This window comes from Rhodnius prolixus, unplaced genomic scaffold (genome assembly GCF_049639745.1).
Source record: "Rhodnius prolixus isolate KJV_2025 unplaced genomic scaffold, Rpr scaffold_6, whole genome shotgun sequence".
In the NCBI taxonomy this organism is placed as follows: domain Eukaryota; kingdom Metazoa; phylum Arthropoda; class Insecta; order Hemiptera; family Reduviidae; genus Rhodnius; species Rhodnius prolixus.
In genome coordinates this window covers 41,936,694-41,959,113 of record NW_027411634.1, presented here as the reverse complement: position 1 = coordinate 41,959,113, position 22,420 = coordinate 41,936,694, and the positions used below count along the sequence as shown (strand labels likewise).

The 22,420-nt window shown below is 30.6% G+C and overlaps 1 protein-coding gene across 4 annotated transcripts; it reads right to left on the bottom strand.

Moving 5' to 3' along the window:
- Positions 1 to 1,251: 1,251 nt before the first annotated feature.
- Positions 1,252 to 22,123, bottom strand: jef (major facilitator superfamily domain-containing protein 6 jef). 4 transcript variants are annotated; one of them, XR_012462948.1, is made up of 12 exons: positions 21,662 to 22,123; positions 21,162 to 21,306; positions 20,852 to 21,067; positions 19,506 to 20,000; positions 19,131 to 19,400; positions 18,963 to 19,059; positions 17,935 to 18,096; positions 17,122 to 17,252; positions 16,848 to 17,037; positions 15,808 to 15,977; positions 7,431 to 7,510; positions 1,252 to 2,690 (listed from the first exon to the last, which is right to left on the bottom strand). XR_012462948.1 is itself a non-coding variant. In XM_074142660.1 (12 exons), exons 1-12 carry the CDS (start codon positions 22,045 to 22,047, stop codon positions 2,654 to 2,656), a joined length of 2,331 nt encoding a protein of 776 aa, XP_073998761.1. In that variant the 5' UTR covers positions 22,048 to 22,123; the 3' UTR covers positions 1,252 to 2,653. The 4 variants fall into 4 exon arrangements, 2 of the variants coding, with proteins under 2 accessions (XP_073998761.1, XP_073998762.1); XR_012462947.1 differs by having other exon boundaries at positions 6,395 to 7,510; positions 15,856 to 15,977; positions 21,662 to 22,122; XM_074142660.1 differs by having other exon boundaries at positions 15,856 to 15,977.
- Positions 22,124 to 22,420: the final 297 nt, after the last annotated feature.

Below are 22,420 nucleotides of genomic sequence, written 5' to 3'. Positions count from 1 at the left end.
CTTTTAAAAGTTTTGCTTGTCATTTTACCATTTTGTACAAATTATCTTACTCAGGAATATCAAACATTTAAAATTGGAAAACTAAATACTGTATTAAGCCTGGCAGAGTAAGTTAAAGAAATACTTGTACATAATATAAAATAGAAAATTATTTACCTTCAATATCTTGTCTGACATTTCATTACCTTTAACTCGCACAATCGATCCACCAACCCACTCTCTGCCAAAATAATCATTATTGAGAAGTTTTCAAAAGATTTCAAAACAGCTGTTTGAATTTAAGGTTCAAATTTTTATAATTGCAACCGAATATTTTTTTGAACAACTTACGAATGGCCCGCTGGTTAAACGTACAAAAAATTCTTAAACTTGAAACATGTTTTAACCTCAGACATACCTCAAAAAAAGTAGCAAAACATTTGTGGGATTCACTTTTACACATTTAGAATTTAAAAAAAATAAAAATGCAAAATTAATAATTAACATTTATTCAGCACTAGAGATTATAACGATGTTTTTTTTTTTTTAAATAATTTATTTACATTTACTTTCATTTTCTGTGAGTTTTGTTTACCTTCAAAATAACCACAGTTTATAATTCAATTTAAAAATAATTTACATGGAAGTATTTGCTCTTCAGTTTCTTCTCTTTTATTTTTCAGAAATACACTGCCTACATAATAACATTAGATTTTAGAAAATTAAAATAACATTAATCGATTAGGTAATTTAAATCGAAAAGTTTCAACAAATAGAACCAAACAAAGAATTCTAAAGAATACATACCATATGTATTTAATTTCACTGGTCTGCTGTAATTTTTGTTTTGTTTTTTTTTCGTAATACATTTAATTTTTTTTTTTATTTTTTATATTAAAAACAAGATTGCGTGTAATTATTTATATAACAGTTGCAACTTTTTGTTTTTATTTATGCAACACTTCAGTTGACAGTCGTAAATTCATTATTTTCTAATAATTTGATGCAATGAAAAAATTCCGATAAATTATTTAGATTAAAAACAAAAAAGTTATCTCCCGTACATGATACAATTTTTTACAACAATGATCTCTACAACGCCGTTCTTTCTAAAAAATATGGCAGTTTTTTTTTTTATTTATTTTTGTAGCAGAAAGCATTATAATTATACTTTATTATCATAATTATTAAACACGGAATTTACTCATTTGAATAGATTTGCTTTTTTCACTATTCATTTTTTTCTATATAATTAGTTTTACATTTTTAAACTTTTTTTTTTTAGGCCATAGTTTCTTTAATTTTTTTTGTTATTTAATTTTTCAGGGGGAGTTCAACATAATTTTTAAGATAATTCTGATATATAGTTGAAATCAAACTGAGAAGATGTAAGAGCAATTCACCTCTTTCTAAGATCACACGTACAATGTTTACACCATAAATTTCGTTTAATTTTAAAAATTATATTAATTTCATTGAATACTTTTCTTTTTAAATGGATTTTCTTAAAGCTATGATGAAAATTAAATTTCGCACTCTAAACAGGTAAAAGAAATCTTTATTTCTATTGTAGTGTGATAAATTCAAAAATATAATTTAGGTTATAATTTGGTCTGTTCTATATTTTTTGACTATTATTTTTTTTTTGTTAAATTTCTATGTTTAAACAGGTTTTCCTATTTTTTCTCTCATTTAGTTAACGAAGGATTTACTAAAGATTAATAAAAAAAATAAATAAAGTGAGAAACAAGCTAATAAAATTTGCTTTTCTTTAGCAGAGGGGTGCCTCAAAGTAAAGAAGAATTTTGAATTACACATCAGCTTTTATAAGTTTGTTTGTTCTTACATGTGTTGAAAAAAAAAAAATTCTTTTGACTTACATGTTTACGTTTTATTATCTTGAAGAAAATAGGAGATTTGAATTAGAATTTCTAGGATAGAGGTTGTTCTATCTTCTTTTAGATAGAAACTGAACCGACTGCCCTTTACCAGATATATACGATGCATGTATTTATTCAGTCAACAAAGGCATATGATCAACCTAATGGCTGCCACCAGTACGTTTTGGCGAACTGTTTCAGGTAGGTACATATAATTTACACATACAGACACTGTAAAACTATATAAATTTTAAGTTTTTTTTTTTTCTTTCTATAACTTATAGTAGTAGTTCCTTACGTCATCAATCAATCTATAAATACCAAGACAAACAAAGTCTGTCGAAACGTTAAGAAAAATAAAAATTACGTTAATATTATTATATTTTTTTACCCTTAAACGATCGATAGCCATTTTAGAGAAGAATTAAATCGATTTAATCGAACATCAAGTCTCGATTATAATCTTCAACAATTACAATGAGACACCCAAACACATTTCAACATTTAATAACTTAACATTTAATAACAAAAAAAAAAGAAGAAATATATGTACACAGTTAATTATTTTTCCCTTCATAAACAAAAATGTTTACAAAATTTCTGATTTGAAACAAATATAAAACAGCTTTAATACTGATATGTAAGACAATCACATTTTTTTATATGTACTAATAAACAGTGTTTACATTTTTTTTTTTAGTTCACTTTTTATTTTAACTATATATATTTTTTTCATTTTATTTTTATTTTTTAGAATATATTTTCGAAAAATCTAGTAAATTTGTTTGTTTCTTTTAATAGTCAATTTTATTTCTTCCATTTTTCTTCCTCCTAATTCAAATAAAAGGCACAATTAAATACAACAAATTACTAAGAAAGATTATAGGCGAGTTAAACAAATTTACGCGACCTAAAATAGAAATTCTATTATTTTATTAGTTTCCGTTATTTGACTTTTTGTCCTGTTTTCTGGGCTAGATGCAAATATTTTTTGCGATAATTGATTGTTTCTTTGATTAAAAATCGGGTGTCTATATATTTATTATTCTCTGATTTTTTTTTTTTTTTTAGCAATGTGAATAGCGAGGGTGAAGTGTATTTTGTCCAGCATGAATATATCGTGTCCCAGTACTGGGAGACGGAGGGCCCAGATCATCTTTAATCTTCTTATGAATGAAGGCATCACAGTCACCGTTCATTGGCGTTGCCTCCGTCTATACAATATGCAACTTCTATCGAGTAGACATTTGTTTTTGCTTTTTTAGGACACTTCTCTGAGAGAAAGCGCTGTAGTCTTTCTTATTTAGAGTGTTATTTCAGCGCAATGAAGAATATCTCATCGCTTATAGGAGAATTGAGTGGTCAGTTAAACTTCTGAGATTGAGATAAGCCATTTACCAGAAGGACAATTTACTGGTTTTTCTTATTCAGTTTTTGCGAAAATCAATTGAGCTGAACTCTTTTAATAAAATGCAATTCAGGCAAGGACTTGAAACAAATTTATTTTGAGAAATATTGGGCCTTCCCTTTTTTGTAAATAAAGTGCCATTTCAATATGGATACCCTTTTATCATCATCTTTACATTGTTACTGTGAATTAAATGAGTTGCAGTTGAGTGAATTCACTAAAGTCTTTGGCAAAAAAGAAAACAGCAAAATTCCACCAGTCTTTGCGTATTAGTTACTAAATTACAGAGGCATTATAATCAGCCAGAATTTAAGAGGTGGTTTCCATCATCACCAGGGATCTAACTGCACAGAAATGGACCATTCCAGTGAAGATTCTTTCAAAGGCCTATCGTGCCAACACAAAATCAACTCTAGCCCCGGGAAAGAGATACAGGCTTTTTTTTTACTTGCGGACTTCAAAGGAGGGTAAATTAACTTTGGGTAAATTAGCTTTACTTGTGGATTCCCAAGCAGTTATTTCAGCAGTAACCGGCTATGATGATAAAGACTGTCATCATTATAAAGAAATGCAGGGCTCTCATAGATAGGTTACTTTCGCAAGGGAAGCAAGTTGTACTGCAGTGGATCCCGAGTCATGTTGGACTCCAGGGCAACGAAAAAGCTGACAGATTGGCAAAAGTGGGGGCAAATCAAGTTCAGTTCAAGACCCCCCCGCCTGCTAAGAGAGAGATCCGGCTCCGATTTTGATCGAAGATGGCCGAAGAACAAAGGGGGAAAAGCACAAGGGAAGCAGTAGAAGGTGCTTGGAAATAACAAAGCAAGACTCCCCCCCACCGATCTGCCTAGATCAACAGCTGTGGCATACTTTAGATTAGTGACGGGGCATGATTACCTTCAAAAGCATCTCCACCAAATTGGCATTAAGGGCAGTAGTATCTGTGTGCTTTGTGGAGGAGATGTTATGAACGGTCCCCACCTGCTAGCTTGCTCTCAACTGCAGGATGTCCGGGACAATATGCCCATGGACGCACACAAAATAAATAATATTTTATATTGGGCTGTCAGAAGTCGCATGGCCGAAGTAGCCATTGACCGTGAAGGCGTAGGATTAAAAAAAATATATATAACTTTGAAGGCATCAATAACAGCAAATCCTAATGGAAAAAAAGTGATGCGTACATCAAATCACCAAGAGATCAGTTTTGCTAGCCAAACAAATTGATACAGATTCATAATTGTACAATACTTAGAATAAAGATCTTGGTAAACATTTGATAGAATATTAAAAATTAATTTTTTTTTTTTTAGGTTATGTACATCTTTAGAATTCAATAATTTCATCTTTTCTTTACTTGCTCTTCACTTAACTTCCCAAAAGCTTTCGAACAGAACTGAACATCCGGTTGCAAAACACCTGAACTAAATTGTAAATTAATATCAACTCACAATGTTTGTAATTTTATTTTCTTTTTTTTGAAATCTTCAGACAGAAAATACATACCCCCATATATTATTGCCTTTTTCAAAACTTTAGGGATCAAGAAAAATTAAATACTTAATTTCTAAAACTTCACTAAATACTTTTAATTAAATAATAACAAAATAAAGTTTAACTCTCCCTGAAGTTGCGAAAACCAAAAAAAAATTATCACTATAATAATTAATTACAAAGAAAAATGTAGGAAGAGCTTTTCTTTTTTTTTTTAGAAATATTTACAATAATAATTTAATCACTCTTCAAAGGAAACCAAAAATTATAATGGATTTTCCGTTCAATTTTTATGCTTTGAATTATTTCTTTCCTGCCATTTTATGCTAAATTCAAATCACGATTTTTAGGTGCCTTTTTTTCAATTTTTAAAAAATGCTTGAAAATACTATTAAAAGTTAACTTTCAATGAAATCGACGTGTACAGTGGAACCTCGCATAACGAGCACCTCGCTTAACGAGTAATTCGCATAACGAGTAAAACAAATTGATTCTTATAGCGAGCGATGTTTCGCATAACGATAGTTTTCTAATGACATTTCGCTGACTGCGCAGTTTTCGCTGACTCATCGAAAACTGCGCATTCTTCGATTAGTCATTCCTGTTTACGCATATGCGTTTCATATTCTCCACGTATCTAATGCACTGATACAGTCGAAACCGAACTTCACCGAATGAGTGGTGTATAGGGAAAGTCCATATAGTGACATTTGTGTTTAAATATTGTAACGAAGTTGACCTGGGCAGAGAAGAAAGGCTTAGATTGTTCTAGGGGTTGAACGATCATAGTCAAGAGCTATCCACAGAGGAACTTGTTGAGTTGCAACACATTTCACAACAAGAATTGGTGGAAGAGAATTTATTAGACAAAGAGGAGAAAATATCAGAGGAACAACAATCTTCCAGCGCAATAAGAGAAATGTTGAAAGCATGGGAAACTGTTGCAACACACGTAGAAAACTATCACCCGAATAAGGCTGTGGCTATGCGATCTATAAATTTATTTAATGATAATGCTGTGTCACATTTTGAAGCGACGGCAGAAACAAGGAACATTGGACAAATTTATAATTAAAAAGGATTAATTATGAATGTACATATTTATCTCAATTAATATATGTAATTTATATTATATTACATCATATGTACATAATTTTTTCGAAATAAATGTTATAAAAAAAAATTTTATCAAAATTTTGTTTGCATGGAACCAATTATCCCCTTTTATTTTAATTTAAATGAAAAAAATTGTTTCGCTTAACGAGTAAGGTTCTGGAACGAATTATGCTCGTTAAGCGAGGTTCGACTGTATTTTGATAGTCAAAAACAAAAAAATTGGAAGTGACTTTGTTTTTATTGTTGAACATTACTCTTGCTAGTTTGTTTTCGAACTAAATGGAATTAAATTCATAAACAAAAATTGTCTTCGACTTCGACTTCTAATTTATCTGTGCTTTTTATATTTTTCCGCGCACGCAGATAGAATACAATATTCACAATACCAACCTTCGTAAGCCACGAAAGGTCTCTACTACAAATGTTCAGCAATACTTACATCGTCATTAATGTACAAGTTACCAGAATAATTAATTTTTAAGAGTCATGCATCGAAAAAAGTACTTTCAAGATCACATACCTTCTTTCAGGAACGTTTTTCGCCTTTTTCAAACAGTTTAGTCCAACTCAAAATAGTATGAGCAATTTTTAAAGAAATTCGAACTAAACTTTTCAAATTTAATGTCTTTCTATTTTTGGCTCTTCATTCAACAATTTAAGTATTAGTTGGTAAAAGATATGTAAAACATATAATCACAAAAAAAAAACACCATTTTTAAAACAACCAAAACAAACAAAGCGATCGAACTTGGCACAGAGCGAATCCTGAATTGATTAAACATAATTCGATACATATATCGATTCACAATTGAACAGAAAACCCATACTTTTGAATTATTATAAAGCTGATTTATTTTTTACAGCCATAATAACAATTAGTTCTTTATTTATACTTTTAGGAAAAAATAAATTTATTGAAAGCTCCCGCTTTTAAAACAATAACACCTTCAAAAATTTCTATTTAAGTACATATAAATACTTTGTTGCAGTTTAACTTTTAATGGAAAAAAAAATAACCTAACTCTCAAAAATACAATTAAATTGTGAAATATAATTTAAAAAATTTTATATTGTGCGGGTGCATTAAGAATGCATAAATGGATTTCATCTTTATTTTTGATGTTATTATAATTTTTTCCTTATTTACAAACTTGTGATTACAATTTATTGACCTTACGATTATAAGTTCCTTGAGAATTAGAATGGATAAAATAACCTTTTCGTTTAACAAATAATGAATTAATTTTTCTCTAACTAAATAGTAAAATGGATTAAACTTTTCTCTTTTTTTTATAAACAAAATGAATACTTTTAATTCACTTATTCTACTCCCCCAACAAATGAGAATTAGATACGATTGAACCAAATATGGATTTTTTTTTAATTGTTAAAAAGTGAATTTGCTTTAATTCTTTCAAAAATGGATTAACCAATGAATTTGTTTAAAATTTAAATAACAGGTTTATTTTGCTTATCTCTTATAATTCGTAAACAAAAAAATAACCTCCCTCTTTTTGTACGGACAGAGAAAGAAGAAACAAATAAGTTATATTTACCAGTTATAATTACGTTGCTCGGTTTGCGGTTGTTGATTATGCAGAGAAGTAATATTGCCCCCAGCACTGCCAGTGTAGCCCTGTCAGAACAAAAAAAAAAAATATGTTGCTTTGCAGGAGTAATCTAGAGTAGAAGTAACAGCATTGCAAAAAAAAATTTATTTAATATGTGCATGATGTTGCAATTTTGTAAAAATGTATTGCAAATTTCAAAAACCCAAAAACGTGCATATTTGGTTAAAATCTGAAGATTATAAAGCGTGATAATTAGGTTTGAATTATCGTGAAGTTTCAAATGTGGAAATTTTCAACACTCAATATCTCGAAAACTAATGCTATAAAAAGGTTGAAATTTTGGTTCTGGATAGACAATGTTAGTGTGCATATTTGATTAAAATTTCATTAAAATCTGATGATTAGAAAGCGAGATAATTAGCTTTGAATTTTCGGGTAGTTTAAAATGTGGAAATTTTCAACACTCAATATCTCGAAAACTAATGCTATAAAAAGGTTGAAATTCTGGTTCTGGATAGACAATGTTAGTGTGCATATTTGATCAAAACTTCATTAAAATCTGATGATTAGAAAGCGAGATATTTAGGTTTGAATTTTCGGGTAGTTTAAAATGTGGAAATTTTCAACACTCAATATCTCGAAAACTAATGCTATAAAAAGGTTGAAATTCTGGTTCTGGATAGACAATGTTAGTGTGCATATTTGATTAAAACTTCATTAAAATCTGATGATTAGAAAGCGAGATATTTAGGTTTGAATTTTCGGGTAGTTTAAAATGTGGAAATTTTCAACACTCAATATCTCGAAAACTAATGCTATAAAAAGGTTGAAATTCTGGTTCTGGATAGACAATGTTAGTGTGCATGTTTGATTAAAACTTCATTAAAATCTGATGATTAGAAAGCGAGATATTTAGGTTTGAATTTTCGGGTAGTTTAAAATGTGGAAATTTTCAACACTCAATATCTCGAAAACTAATGCTATAAAAAGGTTGAAATTCTGGTTCTGGATAGACAATGTTAGTGTGCATATTTGATTAAAACTTCATTAACATCTGATGATTAGAAAGCGAGATATTTAGGTTTGAATTTTCGGGTAGTTTAAAATGTGGAAATTTTCAACACTCAATATCTCGAAAACTAATGCTATAAAAAGGTTGAAATTCTGGTTATGGATAGACAATGTTAGTGTGCATATTTGATTAAAACTTCATTAAAATCTGATGATTAGAAAGCGAGATATTTAGGTTGGAATTTTCGGGTAGTTTAAAATGTGGAAATTTTCAACACTCAATATCTCGAAAACTAATGCTATAAAAAGGTTGAAATTTTGGTTCTGGATAGACAATGTTAGTGTGCATATTTGATTAAAATTTCATTAAAATCTGATGATTAGAAAGCGAGATATTTAGGTTTAAATTTTCGTGTAATTTCAAATGTGGAAATTTTCAACACTCAATATCTCGAAAACTAATGCTATAAAAAGGTTGAAATTTTGGTTCCAGATAGACAATGTTAGTGTGCATATTTGATTAAAATTTCATTAAAATCTGATGATTAGAAAGCGAGATATTTAGGTTTAAATTTTCGGGTAGTTTAAAATGTGGAAATTTTCAACACTCAATATCTCGAAAACTAATGCTATAAAAAGATTGAAATTTTGGTTCTGGATAGAAAATGTTAGTGTGCATATTTGATTAAAATTTCATTAAAATCTGATGATTAGAAAGCGAGATATTTAGGTTTAAATTTTCGGGTAGTTTAAAATGTGGAAATTTTCAACACTCAATATCTCGAAAACTAATGCTATAAAAAGGTTGAAATTCTGGTTCTGGATAGACAATGTTAGTGTGCATATTTGATTAAAACTTCATTAACATCTGATGATTAGAAAGCGAGATATTTAGGTTTGAATTTTCGGGTAGTTTAAAATGTGGAAATTTTCAACACTCAATATCTCGAAAACTAATGCTATAAAAAGGTTGAAATTCTGGTTATGGATAGACAATGTTAGTGTGCATATTTGATTAAAACTTCATTAAAATCTGATGATTAGAAAGCGAGATATTTAGGTTGGAATTTTCGGGTAGTTTAAAATGTGGAAATTTTCAACACTCAATATCTCGAAAACTAATGCTATAAAAAGGTTGAAATTTTGGTTCTGGATAGACAATGTTAGTGTGCATATTTGATTAAAATTTCATTAAAATCTGATGATTAGAAAGCGAGATATTTAGGTTTAAATTTTCGTGTAATTTCAAATGTGGAAATTTTCAACACTCAATATCTCGAAAACTAATGCTATAAAAAGGTTGAAATTTTGGTTCCAGATAGACAATGTTAGTGTGCATATTTGATTAAAATTTCATTAAAATCTGATGATTAGAAAGCGAGATATTTAGGTTTAAATTTTCGGGTAGTTTAAAATGTGGAAATTTTCAACACTCAATATCTCGAAAACTAATGCTATAAAAAGGTTGAAATTTTGGTTCTGGATAGAAAATGTTTGTGTGCATATTTGATTAAAATTTCATTAAAATCTGATGATTAGAAAGCGAGATATTTAGGTTTAAATTTTCGGGTAGTTTAAAATGTGGAAATTTTCAACACTCAATATCTCGAAAACTAATGCTAAAAAAAAGTTGAAATTTTGGTTCTGGATAGACAATGTTAGTGTGCATATTTGATTAAAATTTCATTAAAATCTGATGATTAGAAAGCGAGATATTTAGGTTTGAATTTTCGGGTAGTTTAAAATGTGGAAATTTTCAACACTCAATATCTCGAAAACTAATGCTATAAAAAGGTTGAAATTTTGGTTCTGGATAGATAAAGTTAGTGTGCATATTTGATTAAAACTTCATTAAAATCTGATAATTAGAAAGCGAGATATTTAGGTTTGAATTTTCGGGTAGTTTAAAATGTGGAAATTTTCAACACTCAATATCTCGAAAACTAATGCTATAAAAAGGTTGAAATTCTGGTTCTGGATAGACAATGTTAGTGTGCATATTTGATTAAAACTTCATTAAAATCTGATGATTAGAAAGCGAGATATTTAGGTTTGAATTTTCGGGTAGTTTAAAATGTGGAAATTTTCAACACTCAATATCTCGAAAACTAATCCTATAAAAAGGTTGAAATTTTAGTTCTGGATAGACAATGTTAGTGTGCATATTTGATTAAAACTTCATTAAAATCTGATGATTAGAAAGAGAGATATTTAGCTTTGAATTTTCGGGTAGTTTAAAATGTGGAAATTTTCAACACTCAATATCTCGAAAACTAATGCTATAAAAAGGTTGAAATTCTGGTTCAGGATAGACAATGTTAGTGTGCATATTTGATTAAAACTTCATTAAAATCTGATGATTAGAAAGCGAGATATTTAGGTTTGAATTTTCGGGTAGTTTAAAATGTGGAAATTTTCAACACTCAATATCTCGAAAACTAATGCTATAAAAAGGTTGAAATTCTGGTTTTGGATAGACAATGTAAGTGTGCATATTTGATTAAAACTTCATTAAAATCTGATGATTAGAAAGCGAGATATTTAGGTTTGAATTTTCGGGTAGTTTAAAATGTAGAAATTTTCAACACTCAATATCTCGAAAACTAATGCTAAAAAAGGTTGAAATTTTGGTTCTGGATAGACAATGTTAGTGTGTATATTTGATTAAAATTTCATTAAAATCTGATGATTAGAAAGCGAGATATTTAGGTTTGAATTTTCGGGTAGTTTAAAATGTGGAAATCTTCAACACTTAATATCTCGAAAACTAATGCTATAAAAAGGTTGAAATTCTGGTTCAGGATAGACAGTGTTAGTGTGCATATTTGATTAAAATTTCATTAAAATCTGATGATTAGAAAGCGAGATATTTAGGTTTGAATTTTCGGGTAGTTTAAAATGTGGAAATTTTCAACACTCAATATCTCGAAAACTAATGCTATAAAAAGGTTGAAATTCTGGTTTTGGATAGACAATGTAAGTGTGCATATTTGATTAAAACTTCATTAAAATCTGATGATTAGAAAGCGAGATATTTAGGTTTGAATTTTCGGGTAGTTTAAAATGTGGAAATTTTCAACACTCAATATCACGAAAACTAATGCTATAAAAAGGTTGAAATTTTGGTTCCAGATAGACAATGTTAGTGTGCATATTTGATTAAAATTTCATTAAAATCTGATGATTAGAAAGCGAGATATTTAGGTTTGAATTTTCGGGTAGTTTAAAATGTGGAAATTTTCAACACTCAATATCTCGAAAACTAATGCTATAAAAAGGTTGAAATTTTGGTTCTGGATCGACAATGTTAGTGTGCATATTTGATTAAAACTTCATTAAAATCTGATGATTAGAAAGCGAGATATTTAGGTTTGAATTTTCGGGTAGTTTAAAATGTGGAAATTTTCAACACTTAATATCTCGAAAACTAATGCTATAAAAAGGTTGAAATTCTGGTTTAGGATAGACAGTGTTAGTGTGCATATTTGATTAAAATTTCATTAAAATCTGATGATTAGAAAGCGAGATATTTAGGTTTGAATTTTCGGGTAGTTTAAAATGTGGAAATTTTCAACACTCAATATCTCGAAAACTAATGCTATAAAAAGGTTGAAATTCTGGTTTTGGATAGACAATGTAAGTCTGCATATTTGATTAAAACTTCATTAAAATCTGATGATTAGAAAGCGAGATATTTAGGTTTGAATTTTCGGGTAGTTTAAAATGTGGAAATTTTCAACACTCAATATCTCGAAAACTAATGCTATAAAAAGGTTGAAATTTTGGTTCCAGATAGACAATGTTAGTGTGCATATTTGATTAAAATTTCATTAAAATCTGATGATTAGAAAGCGAGATATTTAGGTTTGAATTTTCGGGTAGTTTAAAATGTGGAAATTTTCAACACTCAATATCTCGAAAACTAATGCTATAAAAAGGTTGAAATCTTGGTTCTGGATAGACAATGTTAGTGTGCATATTTGATTAAAACTTCATTAAAATCTGATGATTAGAAAGCGAGATATTTAGGTTTGAACTTTCGGGTAGTTTAAAATATGGAAATTTTCAACACTCAATATCACGAAAACTAATGCTATAAAATGGTTGAAATTCTGGTTCTGGATAGACAATGTTAGTGTGCATATTTGATTAAAACTTCATTAAAATCTGATGATTAGAAAGCGAGATATTTAGGTTTGAATTTTCGGGTAGTTTAAAATGTGGAAATTTTCAACACTCAATATCTCGAAAACTAATGCTATAAAAAGGTTGAAATTTTGGTTCTGGATAGACAATGTTAGTGTGCATATTTGATTCAAACTCCATTAAAATCTGATGATTAGAAAGCGAGATATTTAGGTTTGAATTTTCGGGTAGTTTAAAATATGGAAATTTTCAACACTCAATATCTCGAAAACTAATGCTATAAAAAGGTTGAAATCTTGGTTCAGGATAGACAATGTTAGTGTGCATATTTGATTAAAACTTCATTAAAATCTGATGATTAGAAAGCGAGATATTTAGGTTTGAATTTTCGGGTAGTTTAAAATGTGGAAATTTTCAACACTCAATATCTCGAAAACTAATGCTATAAAAAGGTTGAAATTCTGGTTTTGGATAGACAATGTAAGTGTGCATATTTAATTAAAACTTCATTAAAATCTGATGATTAGAAAGCGAGATATTTAGGTTTGAATTTTCGGGTAGTTTAAAATGTGGAAATTTTCAACACTCAATATCTCGAAAACTAATGCTATAAAAAGGTTGAAATTTTGGTTCCAGATAGACAATGTTAGTGTGCATATTTGATTAAAATTTCATTAAAATCTGATGATTAGAAAGCGAGATATTTAGGTTTGAATTTTCGGGTAGTTTAAAATGTGGAAATTTTCAACACTCAATATCTCGAAAACTAATGCTATAAAAAGGTTGAAATCTTGGTTCTGGATAGACAATGTTAGTGTGCATATTTGATTAAAACTTCATTAAAATCTGATGATTAGAAAGCGAGATATTTAGGTTTGAATTTTCGGGTAGTTTAAAATGTGGAAATTTTCAACACTTAATATCTCGAAAACTAATGCTATAAAAAGGTTGAAATTCTGGTTCAGGATAGACAGTGTTAGTGTGCATATTTGATTAAAATTTCATTAAAATCTGATGATTAGAAAGCGAGATATTTAGGTTTGAATTTTCGGGTAGTTTAAAATGTGGAAATTTTCAACACTCAATATCTCGAAAACTAATGCTATAAAAAAGTTGAAATTTTGTTCTGGATAGACAATGTTAGTGTGCATATTTGATTAAAACTTCATTAAAATCTGATGATTAGAAAGCGAGATATTTAGGTTTAAATTTTCGGGTAGTTTAAAATGTGGAAATTTTCAACACTCAATATCTCGAAAACTAATGCTATAAAAAGGTTGAAATTTTGGTTCTGGATAGACAATGTTAGTGTGCATATTTGATTAAAACTTCATTAAAATCGGATGATTAGAAAGCGAGATATTTAGGTTTGAATTTTCGGGTAGTTTAAAATGTGGAAATTTTCAACACTCAATATCTCGAAAACTAATGCTATAAAAAGGTTGAAATTCTGGTTCAGGATAGACAATGTTAGTGTGCATATTTGATTAAAATTTCATTAAAATCTGATGATTAGAAAGCGAGATATTTAGGTTTGAATTTTCGGGTAGTTTAAAATGTGGAAATTTTCAACACTCAATATCTCGAAAACTAATGCTATAAAAAGGTTGAAATTCTGGTTCTGGATAGACAATGTTAGTGTGCATATTTGATTAAAACTTCATTAAAATCTGATGATTAGAAAGCGAGATATTTAGGTTTGAATTTTCGGGTAGTTTAAAATGTGGAAATTTTCAACACTCAATATCTCGAAAACTAATGCTATAAAAAGGTTGAAATTTTGGTTCTGGATAGACAATGTTAGTGTGCATATTTGATTAAAATTTCATTAAAATCTGATGATTAGAAAGCGAGATATTTAGGTTTAAATTTTCGTGTAATTTCAAATGTGGAAATTTTCAACACTCAATATCTCGAAAACTAATGCTATAAAAAGGTTGAAATTTTGGTTCCAGATAGACAATGTTAGTGTGCATATTTGATTAAAACTTCATTAAAATCTGATGATTAGAAAGCGAGATATTTAGGTTTGAATTTTCGGGTAGTTTAAAATGTGGAAATTTTCAACACTCAATATCTCGAAAACTAATGCTATAAAAAGGTTGAAATTTTGGTTCTGGATAGACAATGTTAGTGTGCATATTTGATTAAAACTTCATTAAAATCTGATGATTAGAAAGCGAGATATTTAGGTTTGAATTTTCGGGTAGTTTAAAATGTGGAAATTTTCAACACTCAATATCTCGAAAACTAATGCTATAAAAAGGTTGAAATTTTGGTTCTGGATAGACAATGTTAGTGTGCATATTTGATTAAAATTTCATCAAAATCTGATGATTAGAAAGCGAGATATTTAGGTTTAAATTTTCGTGTAATTTCAAATGTGGAAATTTTCAACACTCAATATCTCGAAAACTAATGCTATAAAAAGGTTGAAATTTTGGTTCTGGATAGACAATGTTAGTGTGCATATTTGATTAAAATTTCATCAAAATCTGATGATTAGAAAGCGAGATATTTAGGTTTAAATTTTCGTGTAATTTCAAATGTGGAAATTTTCAACACTCAATATCTCGAAAACTAATGCTATAAAAAGGTTGAAATTTTGGTTCTGGATAGACAATGTTAGTGTGCATATTTGATTAAAATTTCATTAAAATCTGATGATTAGAAAGCGAGATATTTAGGTTTAAATTTTCGTGTAATTTCAAATGTGGAAATTTTCAACACTCAATATCTCGAAAACTAATGCTATAAAAAGGTTGAAATCTTGGTTCTGGATAGACAATGTTAGTGTGCATATTTGATTAAAATTTCATTAAAATCTGATGTTTAGGAAGCGAGATATTTAGGTTTGAATTTTCTGGTAGTTTGAAATGTCGACATTTTCAACACTGAATATCTCGAAAACTAATCCTATAAAAATGTTAAAATTTTGGTTGTAAATAGACAGAGATTTAGGATATTACAGTAGAAAATGAGGTAATAATTAGAATGAAATTTAAATAATTCATCTTATGTTTCTAATTTCGTGTTTGTAATTCTCACTTAATAAAACAGTTGTGTAACAGTTTTAGAATAAACGTTGTTCATAACTTTATTCATAATAATGTTCGTGTGATAATTTTTGCAGAAGTTTTGTGCAACTCAATGTTTAAGTTCAAACACAACTTCAGTATGACGTAAAAAATAAATGTTAACTTACGATTATTGTTTTCTGGATTTAATGCTGGTGCTTAATCTATTTGTGTACCTGATATTGAGACTGTTGCATGACCGAAGTGTCTTGAGCTGCGTAATGATTCTGATAATTGTAGCCACCTCCACCGGTAGAGTTGTCCGCCAAAAATGGATTCGTAACACCTCCTCCGACAGCTGTATTAGAATGAAATAAGCAAAAAATAGTTATCGCTGAGAGTAACAAGTTGTAGAAAGTAAAGCAGCATTCTTAAAAGTCCCCAATTAGACAACAATAAAATAATTCTTTATAGTAATCCCTAGGAAAAGGAAATATTGTGAAATTTTCGGGATTTGTGTGTTTGCCGGAAATAGTTTATTTCTTCTAAGGTATTAGAATCAAAGTAAAATGTAATAAATCAATTTTGGTGTGGAGAAGTTTCAAATTAAACTGATACACCTTCTTCATAAGCCTTGGGGATTGTCGAGGCTGAATCGTATTGCTCAATTTAAGTGTTAAGTTGCTGTATCCCTGCTCTATCGGCAGTTTCTCAACAAAGGTACGCAACAGTGATGTTTATTATACCAAAAATCCTTTTTAATTTGAGTTTTCTTCGGAATATCTAGAAGGGTATTAGCTATCCGCTTCCTAGAGAACCTGGGTGACATGTCTTGCTTAACCTAGGTTGAGATGATCTTAATTGACGCCAGTGAATGGATCAATAAATGACAATAAAGTATCCAGAAGAGTACGAAAAAAACAATAGATTTCCTTTGAAAACAAAAAAAAAGAATGAGGCCTGGATTATGCGAAGATCTCGGATTCAAATCCATTGCCGACCCTTAGACTAACACTTCTTAGAAGAAACTTCTTACAACTAAATGTCCCATGAAGGACTATAGAAAAGCACCTCTAACCAGAAGTCTTTTTTAAATTTTTATTTTTTGGTCACATCTGCGGTCATTGGCGCCTGGAGTTTTTTTCCAGTGTACTGCCGACTTTTGATCATCGTCGGCCAAGAGTAAATACATCTAATCACTGTTTGCTAACTGAGTTTTCCAACATACCTGGAGCAGCCGGTTGTGGAGCATAAGCGCCAGGAATGTCTAAATTACCACCAGTCGTATTATAAGTTGTAGCACCATATCCTTGATTGTCCGAGCCGGCTAGTTCATGTAACCTGGTACTCGAGAGTGCTCGAGGTATTGGATTACTTGGTACACCATGCGGTGCTAGATGTGCAGTCTCTTCAGCCACCTAAAGTAAAATATAATTTTGAATTAGTTACCCCCCACAAACGAAAATAATAATAAAAAAGAATTACCAATTTATTTGATATACCTGATGCGGATCTTCCGTGACTGGTATGTCGGAAACAAAGCCTTCATCTTTTCTATAGAAATTAATGAATATAAATGCTGCCAGTACAAGGATACAGAAAAGACCGTAACCTCGGAAGGTGGCCGTAGAACCTGTTGGCCATTTGAATGAAACATTTTATCAAAACAAATTTAGAAGCAAAAACCTTATGTATAACATATAAACAAATATATGTTACACGACCCAGTTGAAACCTACCTCCCCAGTATATGTTTTTGTTTTCAGTTAGGTTAGGTTAATATCCTATTCAAAAAATTTGAATTATTTAAAATTTGTGTTATTATTTAAAAACAATTGCTATATTTTATTTTAGAATTTGACGTGATAATCTTAGTAGGAAAAATTCTAGTGACTAAACTTTTAAAGTATTCAAGTAATATCTTAATTGTGTTGACCACTTGCACATTTATTACAAGTACTAAGTTTATTTTATAAAAATATGAATTTACCGGTTTTTAATTAAACAGTTTTTTATATAACCATATATTTTTTTGTTTTTTAACAAATTATTACAGAGAAGAAAATCAGAGCAGCAGAGTAGAAAAAAAGCAATATATTTACTGCAACTCGATTTATCGATAATTTAAGTCGAATCTACTTAAGGTAGTTTTTGAAGGTAACGTATTTGATTGAAAAAGTTATGTGACAGGGAAATAAAAACTTGAAAAGCGTAAAGGTAGTCCAACACAGGAATTACCTGTAACTTAATATATAACCAAAACTATTTTCAATTTCTTTTCTAAACTATTAAAATTAAATTAATATATATTTTACCAAAGTAAGTTACAAATATTCCACCAAAAACAGCTCCACATCCTCTGCCCAAACCGTGATGTAACCCTTGTAAAACTCCTTGTGCAGAACTGCGCAGATGTTGCGGAGTGTTGTGGGCTATGTACGAACAACATGCGGCCCAGACAGCGGCGTGAGTGATCCCTGTAAGTTACACAGACCTTTTAACATCTGTTCAAAACAGCATAGAAAACTTCGGCAGGGTCGATACTATAAAAATGGTCGCCTACAAACTGAAATAATTTGGCCGCTCCACCCCTTGCGAATTTTTATATTTGTTTAATGTTACTCCTAACATTGTACTAAATTTTCCGAACAGTTGTGCTTTTAGACTAAATTGAGAAAGATAAGATTTAAACAATTTGCTTGAATTGAAAGTACTACTCTAATGAATAGATTTTTAATTTTTCTGAGCTTTTCTTAAAAACAGCTTCTTTTTAGGTTTAACGTACGATTAGTAAAAATTAAACATGTCTCGAAGTTTTATTTGATGAAGAAATATAAATTAGAACCTTGAAAATTCCAGTTCTAGAGAAAGTAGTTCTAGAGTATTCAAACAGATCTTTCTTTAGCGCATTGACGTCTAAGATTATTCTAGGAATGGATTCTGGCGACTCTACGTTCTTGAATGTAATTTTAATTTTAGGGTGGTAACATTGTCAATGGTCTGCAATGAAATCACATTCTAGAAGCTAATACGAAAGAATACCCTAACCAAAGTCTAGTTTGGAAGTAATTTATGGTTTTAATAACGGCAAATCGTGTTAAAATCGCAAATCGTGTGAGTTTTCAATAACAATTTATTTTTCTTTCAATTAAGGTACGTCAACATGTGACTTCATTGGCCGCAGGAGGCATACAATCCTGTTTAGCTCCAAACAAGAGGTTCCTAGGTAGAAAAAAACAAAGGGCAGAAATCTGGACTGAAACCCGGGGTTTCCACGAGAGACTACAGCGCTCTAATCGGGAAAACAAATCGGAAAATTACTAAATACAAAAAGTGTTCTTACCCTGCATAAACTCGAACGGAAGTACCCACCAAGGATTTCTCAAATAGGAAATGTAAAGAAATCTCAGGATGTTACCTACTAACCCTAGACATAGCACCTGTAAATCAGAAAAAAATTACTTGAATTTCCATTTTGAAATACAAAGATACTGTGCAAAATAATATATACCTTGACATGTCCCATTTGTGAGATAAGTTTGAAGCTGAAGAAATACGCAAATATTTCAGAAATATGATTTATAACTGAGGCCACGCCGAATAATGTTGGTGTACCGCCAAAATCTTGTAAATGCCAAAAGAGAAAAGTGAATATAAGGCCAATGCCAAAGCCCATGAACCATGCGACGAACAGAAATGATCCACATTTAAGATTAGCGAAATGTTTGAGCACTGTCACCCATTCAGGAATTTCTCGCATAGTTTGGGCAAACATTTGGGTCTGTTTTGGGATAAGAAGATAAAAAAATGAAAATTAGTTGTACTTAGCTTTGTTTTTTTTTTTTTTTTTAGATAAAACTATAATAGTTTGTGGAGTATAAGTTACCTTTCCAACATTTGGTGGCGGCTGTGGTGGAAGTCCAGAAGATGTGTCAGTTAATGCTGGTAGGTTCAGTTGTTGTGCCAACTGTTGCTGCAGGAAATCCTCTCTTGTCGGTTCAACCGGTTGCGGTGGCACTTTCTCTGCCAATTCGGATGGATCTGGTTGTGGATCATATTTAAAAGTAATCTGAGTAGCCGTGATCAATGCCGCGCCCATCAATACGCTGAACGTTGCAAAACATATCGTATAGTTTTTCTCTTTTACATCCGGTATACATGGATGTTCTGGAAATGCTGTAGAATGATCAAGCGCTATACCGACGAAAAACATGGCTAATCCCCAGCCCAACGAGCCGAACATCCTTTGATGACCATAACGATCGGCATCTTCTCCGAGTAGTGTGATTACCGCAGAGTCGGCAAGTGTTATTGCTGGAGCGCTGAAGAATTCACCAATGATGACCAACAGCAGAAGTAGAAAGAATGCTTTCTGTATGTCCTACAAGTAAAAAAAAAGACTTTAGGAAAATCTGGCGTGAACACGACTTTCTATTACCGCCATTAATATAACTATTTTTTCTTGAAACTCGACATTTTTACTAAAAATATAATTTACTTCACTTTACACACTTTATTACACAAAAAAAATACTAATATTGAATGAAACATGACCTTAAGCACTTTCGTTGCAGTGATATTCTTCCAATGCGAAATGTTATACATTTCATATCTGAATATAGTGTGCAGGGATTTAGAATCGAACTATATCCTGAAGCGGCACTTCAGAGAATTTTTTTCCTTTATGAAAGTAATCCATAAATACTACAAGTAATGGATTACAAATTACAATTCATGTAGTAGTGAGGCGCCACGGTAGCCGAGCGGTTAGAGGCGAGGCCCGCAAAGATAAGATGTTTTGAGGTTAGTGGGTTCGATTCCCGGTCTACGCCTTGGATTTTATTTAATGATAAATATGATGATTTAATAGTAAAGTATGCCTGCTAGTCGTCTCCGCCCACTACACCGAATGTAGTAGTTGGAGCCTGAAAAAAATGGGCGTTACTTTGCTTTTCTTTTACATGCGGTTAAGAATTGTGTACTAATGTTAAAAACTAATCTGGATTTTCTATCAAAGAAGGGCGGAAAAATGATGGGAACAATTGGAGACCAAGATTATGATAACTTTTTGAAAATGTGAAGCTTTAAAACTGTTGGCTAGGGCAGTTGTTTAAGGGTTGATTGTCATGCTATAGTTTAATTCTATCAAAAAATGTGCCATTAAAATATCGAGTGTATTCGATTAAATCTACAATTAGTTGTTGCAAATCTATGAACTTATAAGGTAGTCACCTGAGTTCGATAGACAATCGAACTGTATATTGGTTTCACCCAGCTGCTTTGCTTGGAATCATCATAGTTCAGGATTCTCATATCTTTAATATTAAGTGGAGAAATACCAGGCTCAGAATGTATCCGAAGAGTTCTGCGCACTCTTCTAATTACTAATTCTTCATCTACTTCTGCCGTAGTATAACGTGGTGCTTCTCTTTTCATCACATCATGAACCTACGCAACAAGATACATGGATATCAATAATATAATTTAAGGGAGCTATTGAACTGCCATAAATTGTTATTGTTTTAATTGAAATACCGTTTACCTGTGGCGTGTCGAAGTAGTAATAGTAGTGGGTGCTGTTGTACTTGACGCACGATTTAGCTGGAGGCTGTATGAAACCCAAAGGTAATGTGAACAAAATCCAGCATAGTAACGAAAGCAGTAACAATTTCTTTCCCTGTTGATACCTGTTCAAGAAATGTACAATCGCTTAAAAGAAAAGCTCTTAAAATGAATAATATTTAATTACTTAAATCTGTTGATCATCTTGAAAAACAGTTTTTGATAAAATTATAAGAATCATTTCATCGAAGGCTTATTGACGACATAAAAGCAATAACTTAATGCAAGTTTAGGGTATTATCTTAAATTCTTTTTATGGATTACTAAAAAAGATCGCTAAATTATGAATTTTACAATGTAGGAGAGTCTTAGTAATTAAATATACAAAATTAATTTAATATTTTGTAATAATGATTCTATAAATTCAATAAATCATGATTTGAATATATTTAAGTCCACTTTTCATTTTTTTCCACACACCTGTCTGCTATGCTTCCCCAGAATGGTGCTGATAGAAATTCGATGAACGGACGAGAGCCAATTAGAAAACCACACTGGCCAGGATTCATACCCATTTGTTTGAAATAGATACCCATTAACGGAAACAACGAACCAAAAGCTGAATAAAAGAAAAAATAAAAAGTTTTGACAGTTAATAGTTCTTGATCTACGGTGCCGCATAATAATTCAATGATGTCCGATTTCCCTCTAATCTTGTTAGTGGCCTCCTTTGGTTGGGGATATAGTGTTGGATCAACCTCGCCGGCGGCCTCAGGATCTACTTTTGGTCTTATCCCTGGGATGACCTTCTGTTCAGACATGGGGATGCTTTCTTGACGGCCAAAGCCGTCCGACATCCTATCCATCCTGACCTTCCCCTGGTGATTCGCGTCTTCCACTAAGATAAAGTTGTAAAATCAATAACGCCCCCTCTCAACTGTTCAGGATTTGACTACGAGTTGCGTGATATTTCTCCATTCCCTCCAATCAATACTCTAGGAATGAATGAATTCAATTTTCTTCCAAATTGTTTTTTCCCTTTTCAATTCTGATTTTTATTTATATTGATTTTTGTTGCTTTATAAAAGTAAAATTTATGTAATCTATTCTTTGGCATTACATTTTTGAAATACATCTAAAAAATATATTTCTGTTGGAGAATATGTTTTGAATAGAAAAATATTAATATTAATTAAAAAATAATTATTATAATAGACACTTTTGTAAAAAATGCTAGTA